Source organism: Protobothrops mucrosquamatus, unplaced genomic scaffold, assembly GCF_001527695.2.
Source record: "Protobothrops mucrosquamatus isolate PMUCROS unplaced genomic scaffold, P.Mucros_1.0 scaffold39, whole genome shotgun sequence".
Classification (NCBI taxonomy): domain Eukaryota; kingdom Metazoa; phylum Chordata; class Lepidosauria; order Squamata; family Viperidae; genus Protobothrops; species Protobothrops mucrosquamatus.
Window position 1 is genome coordinate 3,294,096 of NW_015386421.1, and position 12,372 is coordinate 3,306,467.

At 39.4% G+C, this 12,372-nt stretch overlaps 1 protein-coding gene across 1 annotated transcript; it reads right to left on the bottom strand.

The window, feature by feature from the left end:
• Positions 1–3,815: 3,815 nt before the first annotated feature.
• TMEM125 (transmembrane protein 125) lies at positions 3,816–5,919 on the bottom strand. The gene has a single exon (XM_015811374.1). The coding sequence runs from the start codon at positions 5,752–5,754 to the stop codon at positions 5,083–5,085; it is 672 nt and encodes a 223-aa protein (XP_015666860.1). The 5' UTR covers positions 5,755–5,919; the 3' UTR covers positions 3,816–5,082.
• Between the last annotated feature and the right edge of the window lie 6,453 nt (positions 5,920–12,372).

Below are 12,372 nucleotides of genomic sequence, written 5' to 3' on the forward strand. Positions count from 1 at the left end.
TAGCCAAAGTTATCTTCTCTTTCAAACACTCTGATGGAATACTGAGCTATAAGATGGCAGCTTAGAGGCCTGTCCTGCTTTCCTGAAGCCCTTTAGGTCGGACTTCACATCCTGGCCTACCTCCTGCTTTGTAGTAGTAGCTTGTAGTTTCTCTACCCTTGTAGTTCTAGCTTCTACTATCTTACTTCCAGGAGGCACCAAACTCTGCTGTTTGTGAGAGACAGGACTCTCACAACATGTGCTATCTTTGTCACTATTAAAAGCTTAAAATTAAAAAAATTGAAGTAATTTCTAAAATATACTTCTTGGCTGTACCACATATAGATCTGGGGCTAGAGGATTCACCTCTTCCTTCTCTCTCTTGGGAGACAGACCAATCTCCCAAGAGATAACTATAGACTTTACTGGGAAATGATTTAAAGGCCCTCTTCATATATTCATCAGTATACCAAATTTAACACTGAGTTACAGAGCTGTCATTATACAGAATATAGTTCCTAGTAAATTCGTTTAAAATATAATCTAGAGGAAAATTCCATGGTCTGGTTAAACCACAAGGTGGTGCTCATCTGCTTCAAAATATGAAAAAACACTCTGGAAGGGATTGGATTCAAATGATCAGTGATTAATGTACAATATTGTTCTGAATAAATAAAAATGTGTCTTCATATCCACTCTGTGTGATAGATAAAGGCTGGAATTGCGTACAATCCTCCAGCATGTACTGAGAAATAACAAGAAACCATGCCACCTAACCTAGCACAACAGACAAAACAAGAATTAAATCAAATGCCTTTCCTGGCTGGTCTTGTGTTACCTATTTCTACGGAGATGGCAGTTTCTGAAGCAGAAGTCCCTTTGCATATTCACCGACACTCCCAACTTCTTGGAGTTTTCAAAACTTTAATCAAATGCTGTCAGGAATGATGTTGGTGTGACGCTCAACCCAATCTTGTTCACAGCCCTTTCAAGCTATGCTCTTAATTTTAAAAGGGCCAAACTTTTTTTGCAGCACAGAGAGGGCCATTATTGCACATATAATTAAAAATAACCTTAAACACCAAAAATCAGAAACAAAGATGGGGGAAAGAGAAGCTTGTTTTCTCTTCTGATGACATTGCTTATGACTTCTAAACCAGGGCAAGGGAAACTGACCATTTGCCACTTGGTTTAGAGCAGAGGTTTTCAAAGTTGGCAATTTTTAAGATGGGTGGACCTAAACTCAGAATTCTGAGAGTGGAAGTCTACAAAACTTAAAAGTTACCGAGTTTGAAAAATATTTACAGTTTGAGAAACAGATTTCAGTAGATATAAGTGCCAAACAAACAAACAAACATAAGTTAGTATGATTTGAGAACTAGGTAAATCAATAATTCGGAAAAGCAAAAGTGTTTTGCAAATCCAGACATATTATGTTGTGCATAAGTTTTTTATATTACCTTTCGGTATGCTGTAACACATTAAAAAAAGTTATTAATTAAAACAAGAGGACTACATCTTCCCACGAGCCAAAAGTCGGCTGACATCTCAAGGCTCCATGACGCAGCAATTTCAACTCCAATGAGAGCGTGAGCGACTCTTTCTTTTCTAAGTCTAAGAGTGCTAACAGTGAAGTACTATAGAAAACGTGCCGCTGATGACGTCACCGCACGGAAGTACTGGGATGTTGTGAAAGAGTGACCGAGAAGTATGTGGACGGGGTGGTTTTGTGAGTTTCTGGCCCGGCCGCCGCTTGCAAAAACTTCTGACAGGGCAAATAGAGAACAGATGTAGGTTGCAAAACTTCTAGATGACGTCCCTAGAGCAGAGGGAGAAAAAGTGGGTCTAAAACCATCAGCATCTTTTCTCAGGTGGTTCCCTCCAGCACACCACATGGCTGGGGAAGACTAGGGTAGAACGTTACATATAATGCTCTCACTCATGGCCTTCATGCCTCTTGCATAGTGTTGTTTGTGTATGTACTTGCACCTGCAGACAATCAAAGGCAGCTTTCTAGAGTGGGGGTTCCCAACCTTAGCAATTTTAAGACTTGTGGACTTCAACTCCCAGAATTCCCCAGTCAGCCATGCTGACTGGGGAATTCTGGGAGTTGAAGTCCACAGGTCTTAAAGTAGCCAAGGTTGGGGACCCCTGTTCTAGAGGATGCAACCACTTTAATGCTTAAGACCTAACATGCTTTGCCAAGTGCCCCTTTCAGTTGCTTTGCAAAAGCCTGTTTACTAATTTCAGACCAATTGCATCCTGGGCTCTAAATTTCCTTCCATCAAGTATGACTCAATAGAGATGTTTCTCAGCACTTTCTGCCTGTGATCATATTAGCCAAATATACCTGTAATTGAACTTGCAGGCTTTTGCAAGTCTAGCTTATGGCTGCTATGGTTAAACTTAGCTGTAGTTCCTCTACAACATGTGCATCCCATATTCTTTCAGTCTGAGGCCAGAAAGAAATTAGACTTTTAGGATGTCTACTAGCTTTCCACCTGGAGGGAGAGAGAGAGAGAGAGAGAGACCATATTAATATGACAGTAAGATGAAAATACTGGCTAAAGGATGGAGATGTGCTTCCTCCTCTTAATTATATAAATCTTTTTATTTTAGTATTAGGCTTCAATGTTGTCCAAAACTGGAATTATGAATTTAAAGAAACTGGAAAGGATTTACATTAAAATCCTAAAAGTCCCAAATGGTATCTAGGAGACACACTGCTGGAGAGGTAAGATGGGAATATAGTTGACTTTTGGCATAACGTGTCCAGAATGCTTTTAATTAAATATTCTTTCCACTAAATTCAGTAGAGCTAATACCCAAGCAAATGTAGAAAGTATTAATGAACTTTTTGAACTTTTAATGTTTATAGCAAGAAAAAAATGCATATTCTCTGGTTTTTCACATGTTTTGGTAAGATGCAAAGTAAGGATAATTTTGATGTCATAAATAAGAGGAAATGTATTGGCTATCCAACTCCAGAATGATATTTGGTAAAGTAGGAGCCGCAGAAATATGGGGAATAGTCTCATATTACTCCACATGTTTTTTGATTTGGATTATAATGGAAATTGCTATAACATCTGAGGATGAGTGAATAAGCTTGTATGTGAGAACTAAGTTGTAGTAATATGATAATTGGATGTAAACTATCCATAAGTACATGAGTACCTGGTGAAGCAACAAGCTGTTACATTATCTTATTTAATTTTGATTTTCAAGATACACATGAATCAAATGACATTTCAAAAGGACTTAGAAGCTGAACAAAGCAACATCTTTTTTTCTTCCAGACCCAGTATTGTAGATAGTGCTAAAATCACTTAAAAACAATAGAAATGTAGCTGTGTTGTACTTTACTGAGATAAAAGGACCCCGTGTCACTGCAAACATCCCCACCTTTCTTAAGGAACATATATTCCATTCCTCTCCTTTTCCACATCTGATGGAAATCAAGAGTTAATATAGGTAGTCCTCGACGTATGACCACAATTGAGCCCAACATGTATGTTGTTAAATGAGACATTTGTTAAGCGAGTTTCCCCCCGTTTTACAACCTTCCTTGCCACAGTTGTTAAGTGAATCACTGCAGTTGTTAAGTTAGTAACATCGTTGTTAAGTGAATCTGGCTTCTCCATTGACTTTGCTCGTCAGGAAGTCACAAAAGTTGATCCCAGGACCTCCCAGGACACTGCAACCGTCATAAATATGAACCATTTGCCAAGCATCTGAATTTTGATTACATGACCATGGGGATGCTGCAATGGTCGTAAATCACTTGTTTCAGTGTCTTAAGTTTGAACAGTCACTAAACAAACTGTTGTAAGTCAAGGACTACCAGTACAGTACAATTTAAGTAAACTCTGCTGACTTTTCTTTTGCTATTTTATGTCTGTTGAGAGAGCTGGCATTGCAGGAAGGGACAGACATTATAAAGCTCCTAATCTGCAGATGCTCTTTGTCTGGAGCAAGATGTTTCTTGAAATAATCAGACCTAGTGATTTCCACTATAAAGGTAAACCAAGTAAATATTATTTCTTCATACATCAGCATGCCCATAAAACTGTTGTTTTCCATATATTGCATGAATTGATGCTTCCCTGGATTCACACAGTATGCTTCTCCTGTAAACTTTCTTTTATAATACTATTAATAAACATTCGTGAAATTTACATGCCACCTGATTCCCAGTGATTGGGTGATTTTATCTTGTTTCCAAACTGGAGAAGAACAAAATCTTATTTTTTTTTTATTGAGTACTGTTAGCCTGTGGTAAGGTGGGCAGCCAATAAATTTAATAAATAATAAATAAATACCGTAATAATTGGCAAGTGGCATAACTGCCATGTCTGGATTACAAAACTTTGGATTACTAGAAGATAGCAAAAAGAAACATACAAATATAACTTGTTACTATCATCTTGTGATCACCTGGATTTTTATAGTCCACATCTAGTAACCCTGATAGCTGTATCTTAGGGTGTTTTGCCATGATTCTCAGTGTTCTGGCTAGGAAGATATGCTTGGTTGGAAATATGCTCTATGTAGTTTAATTATTCTTTAGCATTCATACTGTGGTTGTTCTAAATAGAACTTTGTGCATTTGGGGTTTCTGACAATTACGTCAAATAAGCTTAAACCTGATTTAATTTCTACAGAGCTGCGGCTTTCATTTTTGTAAAAGCAAGCTTCTAGTCCTTTTGAATGCAAAAAAGAAATAGGTGTAACAGTAATGCCGCATAAACCAACATTAGATTGAAATGAATTTTCAGTGGAACCGCTGAGAGAGATGCTTCTCTGCGCGTTCAAGTTGCCTTAGCTACTTAGGATAGCCACAGTCCCACTTTGGAACAATAGCCATTTGCTTTCCTTCATTCACACTTCTTTTGAATCTCCTGTGGTCCAAAGCAAATATCAGAACTGGTTCTGATGTCTGGCCAAGAAGCCAGGCCTCTATACTGACTGAGAATGACTGCTGTGTGGTGACAAATTAATCACGTTGCTGAGTTTGGGACAGATGGCAAATGTAGGGCAAATCCAACCCTAAGATCAGAGTAATCTCTGAGTCGGTGGCAGTTACCACTATGTCCTTGGTGGTTAAATTAGGTTTGCCATGCTGGAGGTAGGAGGAAATTGCTGCCTGGCTGAAACATGTCCTGATATGGTGAAAATGCCACTGTTGTTTTGAGCCCCCTGGTTCTGACGGGTAGCCTTACGGCAGGAAGTCCATGTCAAATAGAACAACAGGCTGAGGAGGATAATTGCTCCAGCGACTGTGAGCACAATGCCACTGATAAACATGCTGGCAAGGGGGCGCGGGGCTGGGGGGTTAATGCTGACACTGGTGGTAGAGAGGGCTATGAGCACTGTGCCACACACCAGCAGCACCAAGGCTGTCAGCAGGAGCACAGCGCAGTCTGAGGCACCCCCGCTTTTCAGCAACTCCACCTGTTCCCGTCTGCGAATGCAGTTCATGTCCTGGATGGCAGAGCTCAACAGCTGCTTCAGTAGTACCAAGAGTGCCAGCAGACAGAGTGTTGTGCCCACTGCCAGCCTCCACTCTCCAGAGCGACTGCTAGTACTGTACAGAAGGGCAATGCCACCTACCCCACAGGCTAGGATCAAGGCCACTGCTACTCCATAGCAAATAAGGGACTTCTTGGGCTCCTGGAACCACCATAGTTCCACGTGCTCTTCCAAGATGTTCCTCTGGATCCGGCTGGCATGCGCTGGGAGCCTGGGTTCATTCAGGTGCTCCATTTCCGCCATAGTGGATGCTGAGCCGGCTCATACACAGCAAGGATGGGCCACAAGAATTGCTGCTTTTAACTGGCCCGGAAGATTGGCAGCAAGGAAGAGGGTGGGTACTTGACACATTTTCCCAGGGATAGAGGCAATGAACTTTTATTCAGTTCCTATCCAAATCATATTTTTTTTTCCTTCTTGGATGGAAATGGTTGAGAGGGAACAGCAGAAATGGAAAACTCTTCTGGCTCAGGCTGAGGCTGAAACCTGCTTCAGTGTTTTGCAGCTCCTTTCTAAGCACGCCCTGATCCTGCCAGTTATCTGTAAAGGAAGCAGTGATAAAATATGAAAAGAGAGCTTTCTTTCCCAAAGGTGAAAAGAAAGAGTGAGGAGGACCACTCCCCATGGGGTCAAGTAGGGTTCATGCAAGTCAAATCAATTTTTTATGGGCTAGGCCATATTCTATGCCTTGTCCGGGCGAGTTGAATCACAAGATTTCCTTGTGGCAAAATGTTTGTGCCAGGAAAAGCAAGATTCTCTCTTAATAAATAACTTATAACTGAAACTTGCCCCTATGAAACATTTGGATGTATGTTCTCATTTACAGTTTCAGTAATTTATAACAAAATGTAAGCCTGCAAGAAATGCTTCTCTTATTTCTGTCTCGGGTTGTAATGCTATTTTAGTAACACCTTCACTTCTACTAATTTGACAGTCATCTTAAAAATACTTATGATCTCTACTTTAAGAAAAGATGGGTTTGATATTCTCAGGATACCGAACTTGGCTCTTTGTACTAGCTTTCGTCTTGATGGGAGGCAAAGAGGAATTATGTTTGCTGCATGCATGTCTCATAACGTCAGGATGATAGATGTTGAAAGAGAAAAAAAAACAGTTTTCCAGTGAGAAAAGGCAAAAATAGGTTCTATATTGAAATCCAGTTTACGTCATGTTGGGGTTAGCTTTGCATATTAAGTATATACACTAGCCCAGGGGTAGGTAATTTTGGCTCTTTTATCCAGTCATGGCTCAGGAATTCTGGGAGTTGAAGTCCATGAGTCATAAAAGAGCCAAGGTTGCCTACCCCTGCACTAGCCCAAGGGTGTCAAACTGGCGACTCATGGGCTGGATGCATCACATACCCTGGTTCCGCAAAGGCAAAAAAAAAGTCACGATACATCATGATTTGTCACGTGATGCAATCGATTTTGACACCCGTGTAATAGCCTGTTCTTTCACAGAGACATATTTCACAAAATAATTAAAGTAATTATTATTCTGATCCTAGAGTTCATTCTGATGTCTCTCTAATTACAGTATAAAGATAGTTCTTTAATGATTTTTAAAGGATACCTTCTCGTGTCATCACTTCTGTCTTTTCTCCAGCCCACTGCAAAGGCACCCTGAAGACATCTTTTCTACTGTCAAGGTGGTATTTTTCCATCTTTTTTCAACACATTTTGCCATACAATGTAAAATGCCTTGGCGACAAAGCTGGCAATAACATCAACGGGGTTGGGGAACTGATTTCTAAGTCTGCTGTGGAAATGGCATTTCTCTGCCTGGCTCATGGCTTGGGCTATGAGACTAGTTGCTTGGCACTGTCTTTTTTGTTCCTTTGTGGAAATATTAATCTTCTGGAAGACAGATATGTTAGCATTATTATAAATCTTGTTATTGGTCTCCTATTCAGCTGATGCCTTCCCATGTTGATAGGTGACACTGGGTGGGAGGAGAAAGGAAACTGGACAACTCACTGTCCTGCATTAACTCTGCAAAAAAAGCAGAACTGTTCCCTGGCTTCAGGCTCAGCTGAGTAGAATCTGATTACTTTTTTAAAAATAAAAATTAATATATGGTTCTTCCCTGCAGCCATCCATCCGTGGTTTTCCCAGCCATTCAGGTCATCACAGGTCTTCTAGATGAGAGCATTTTGGGGCAGAATTAGCGGAGAGGAAAGAGTTTGTAATCAGTATTCCCATGATGGAAATGCCCAATATGCAGTGGGTTTATTGGGTCAGTGGAGTGTGTGTGTGTCGATTTCTGCTTTACTTTAACTTCTAATTTGTATGCTCAAGAAGCTGCAGAGAAGGTCAACTAAGATGATTAAGGGCCTGGAAACTAAAACATATGAAGAACGGTTGCAAGAATTGGATTTGGCTAGTCTAAGAAGGACTTGGGGGGGGGGGGATGATAGCAGCATTCCAACCTTTGAGAGATTTCCACAAAGGGGGGGGGGTTGTCAACTTATTTTCCAAAGCACCAAAAGGAAAGACAAGAAACAATGGATGGAAACTAATCAAGGAGAGAAACAACCTGGGATTAAGGAGAAACTTCCAAACAATGAGAACAATTAACCAGTGGAATGGCTTGCCTTCAGAAGTTGTAGGTGTTTCATCACTGGACATTTTAAAGAAAAGATTGGACAGCCACTTGTCTGAAATGGTATAGGGTCTCCTGCGTGAACAGGGAGTTGGACTAGAGGACTTCCAAGGTCTCTTCCAGCTCTATTCTGATTGATTGAGGGAGAGAGCACAAATTATCCTGATATATTTTTCGACTGTTTGAAGGATGGAAGGATGTGTGTGTGTGTGTGATCTGTAAATGCTAGTTTTTAACCCTATATTCTTAGAAAGTGATTCACAAAAAGTGTGACTTTCTCCTCCATTCTAATGATGCTTCTTCCCAGTCATAATCTATCTATCTATCTATCTATCTATCTATCTATCTATCTATCTATCTATCTATCTATCTATCTATCTATCTATCTATCTATCTATCTATCTATCTATCTAGACTAATTTAACAAATTAGAAGTTAAAGTAAAGCAGAAATCGACTGGGAAGAAGCATCCTTAGAATGGAGGAAAAAGGCACACATTTTTGTGAATCACTTTCTAGGAAGAATGCAGGGTTAAAGAGAAGCATTTACAGATTACAGAAAATGCTTGAATTTAATTCCTAAATTTCTTTACTGATTTTAGTGTTTTAGTAAAATTCCTAAAACATTTCACACTGCACATTAAAACAGTATAAAATTACTCCTGAATATTACAAAATTAAAACAGCAGATTGAAACACAATTGTAGTATCAAGGCCTCACAATTGTCTCAATAAAATCAGGAAGTCATGATTAAACTTTTATCTACTAACACACTTGTGAAATATCACCCTGAAAGAACAAGCAGAAGGCATGCAATGTGCTAAGAACAAAGTTCTGTTAATTGCAGAAAAAAGGATGTGGCTGTTATGTGTCCCATGAGCGCATCTCAATATCTTTTGAAAAAGGCAAAAACAGATAAGAAAGGTATAATGCAAAAGAGTATCAGAATTGCTTCTGTTGAAGCAATGGCTCACCCTTATTCTGTAATTTTATAAATCTGATGAATCTAGAGCTATAAAGGTTTAATGATTATGTGAATGAAGACAATCAACATCAAATGGAATACCTATACAACAGAAATTCAATGACCTGTATAAAAATATGCATTAGAAACCGATATATTTTGATTGATAAAGGTTGAGAATAGTTTGATAAATATAAACAGGAGAAATAGTTTGTATCATAATAGAATCAGTGGTCATCCAACAAAACTGAAATCTGACTTAAAAACAAGATGAATTTTCTTATAAAGCACATACTAAATAGAGGGTTGGGGTAAGGGAGGGAATATCTATAGCTACTTTATTTTGGTCTACTCCAGAAAAGTTGCACACATGCCTTGTAAAAAGCTTCTTCCATGCAGACCTCTCAAGGACTGGTCTAAAATGCCTATTACCTTGAACGTGCTGTTCTGGTTATGACATCTTAGTTCCAGGAGGCTGGATCAGTGATTCCTTGCCTTTCAGGAATTCCACTCATAGGTATTACAATCTTGGCCATGTCTTCAACAGGTTGGCGCTTCTTGGCGCAAGGGTGTTCAGGTCATGCAGCAATTCTTAGCTATGTTTGGGCTCTTGATACAAATCTTCATTTTAGTAGCATTTGCTTCTTGTGCTGGCAAAAGCTGATGATTGAAGCAGAGATCCCACACAATAAGAAAGCTTCTTTCACTGTTCCAGTCTCACATGGTCCCTCATCAGCATCTGCCTCTTGTCACCAACTGGTTCTCTGGGTTGTGAGACAATAGAAGCTTGCATCTAAGCTGCCTTAACCCTTGATACACACTTTTTCCTCCAGGAGCAATCAAGACCTGGGTTTATTGTTAGCTTCTTTTCGTCATCCCCTGCTTAAGGTACAAGTAACAGAATTTAATTTTTATAACTTGATAAAGTTGTTGACCAGCATTTAACTGTTTTATACCACTTTGATCTTCTGATTCCCCCCCCCTTTAGGTATCCTGGAAATTAGGCAAGAATCTAGGTGGAAAGTGGATGCTGAATATGTTACGGTATTTAGGAAGAGTAGAAAAAAAGTACTTCTCAAGGTGGTGACTCCTCACTGGGCCATTTTAAAAACTTTTCAATATTTAATTAGGAGTTTAGATTTTCTGGTTTAAGTGGCCTTTTCAAGTTCTATAATTCTTAGTCTTCCTCTGTAGAATATCAAAAGTATCAGAGACCTGAAAATGAAATTATTTTCATAAGCAAATATGATAATTATGAAATCTGGATGGCCTTAGTCTGTTGAGGCCGATTTATTTTGCTGAGCTCTGAAATCAGAAACTCGCTTTGTTTAAAAAGTTACAGTACAGTGTGAAATCTAAGTTCAGAATCTGAAGATATCCAGGAGAAGGTACAGTACTTACATCCTGAAATGTGTAGTCTGTCTTAAAACCCTTTACATCCTTTATTGAGGCTTAAAAGCAATCTATTTACAATACTGTTTTTCTTGTTTTCTTTCTTCCGGCTTCCCTTGTATTTGTTCACACATGAAACGAACATACAAGATGTAACATTGCCTAGCTCTCCTTGAAAGTAAACCTTCTGCCAGCCTGGTGTTCAAGCAATGTATTGAGCTGCAATTTCCATGTTTCTCAGTATAAAAAATGTCCCTCAATATATCTCCTTGCAGCATGTCAGGGAAAGTTGGCACTTCAAATGGACCCCAATTAGTTTAACATCTTCTTAACCAAAAAATGCAAAGAGGTCTGCAAAGAAGTAGATTCATATCTGAGAGAGAGTGTTACCTTGATTTGGCTCAGTGCTAAAATCATTGCCCTTTTTTGTATTTTGGCAGATCTTAGCTGGGGAATTAAGTAAGATAGAAAAGGCAACTTCACATGTTGACAATACATATGGGCATAGGACTCAAAGCAATGGGGTGGCCATTTATAAAACCATCGGTAGTCAAACGCAACAATTCAATGCTGCTTTTTTTTAAATCAGAAGGATGTATTTAAGAATAATTATGTACAGGGATCTAACAGCACATAATGGATTTAGAGGATATTTAGTACAACACATAAGAATGAAAGAAGTATAATTAATCCTCCCCCACCACTTCTCAAATAAGAGATCTCATTTATCTCAGGCAATTGTTTAATAATTTAATCAGAGGCTACTGGAGTTCCCTTGGCAGAAACAGTCAGCGAAAGAGGAGGCTTCTGATCCAGACACAGCCTGACAGCATCAGCCCAAGCCCTCCCCTACAACAGGGACAGAACATGAGATCACTGTTAAAACTATATGGAGATCAGGCCCGGTTTAAGGCAGATTGCCAGCTAAGTCACATGATTGGAAAAACCAGAGTACTAAATCCAGTAGTAAATTGTTGGAAGGTGGATCAACATAGAAGATAAATCTCTCCCGCCCCCAGACATCCCCCCCCAATCTTTTTCTGCTAGTTGTGATTGAAGCTTGAATTCTTGAGAAACAAACAGTTGAACCCCTGTGGATGTTAAATTATGGGTACAATATTGACATGAAATCCATACTCATGGCTGCATCCATTTCATTTAAATACCAAATAATGAAAAAGAGTTATTATATGCCCACCCTTTGCCTGAGGCTGTATATATATGGTGTTCACTAGCTTGGGACAATGTTTGCTGCGTTTTGCTGGAGCGCCTTTAGCTAGGAGAAGTTAGCAGCTAACTTGGTTTTAGTTATTCACCGTTAACACATATGGGAAAAGACTTGTCTTCCTCATCATTTCCAACTTTTAGTAATTGAAGCTACTGGGTAAGGAAACCTACAGAGGAAGAACATTTTTAAGATTTACAAAGTATGCCAATTCCGCCACCTACTTTGTGAACCCCTGAAGTTTAAATGAAAGTAAAAGATAAACAGAAATACATGGCAATTCATATGGAAATAAATACGTCTATATGTTGGTATAATATAGCTCAGGAAAGAATGTGTATGAGTGGATTACACTGTAATCCTCTGAAAAGTTTCCAGAAGGCAGTTTCTTGACTGAAAAGAGAAAGGATAGCATGGCATGGAGGCACAGATATTTTCTGGGATGGACCTGGAGTTCACTCACCTATGGCTGATTAATCATGGAAGATGCTGTTGCAAGAATCTTTTCCTGAGCCATGTTCTTGGGTTTCCTAGGATCCTGGTGCCATATTCCTCTTCCATTGTGGTTGCTTAATGGTCAGTTTTTACGGTATGGTCCAAAGGTAAAATTGAAACCTGCCTTCTGCACTCTCTGCCTGAATATGCCTATCAAGTAACAGGTGCTAGTTCCACCTCCCTC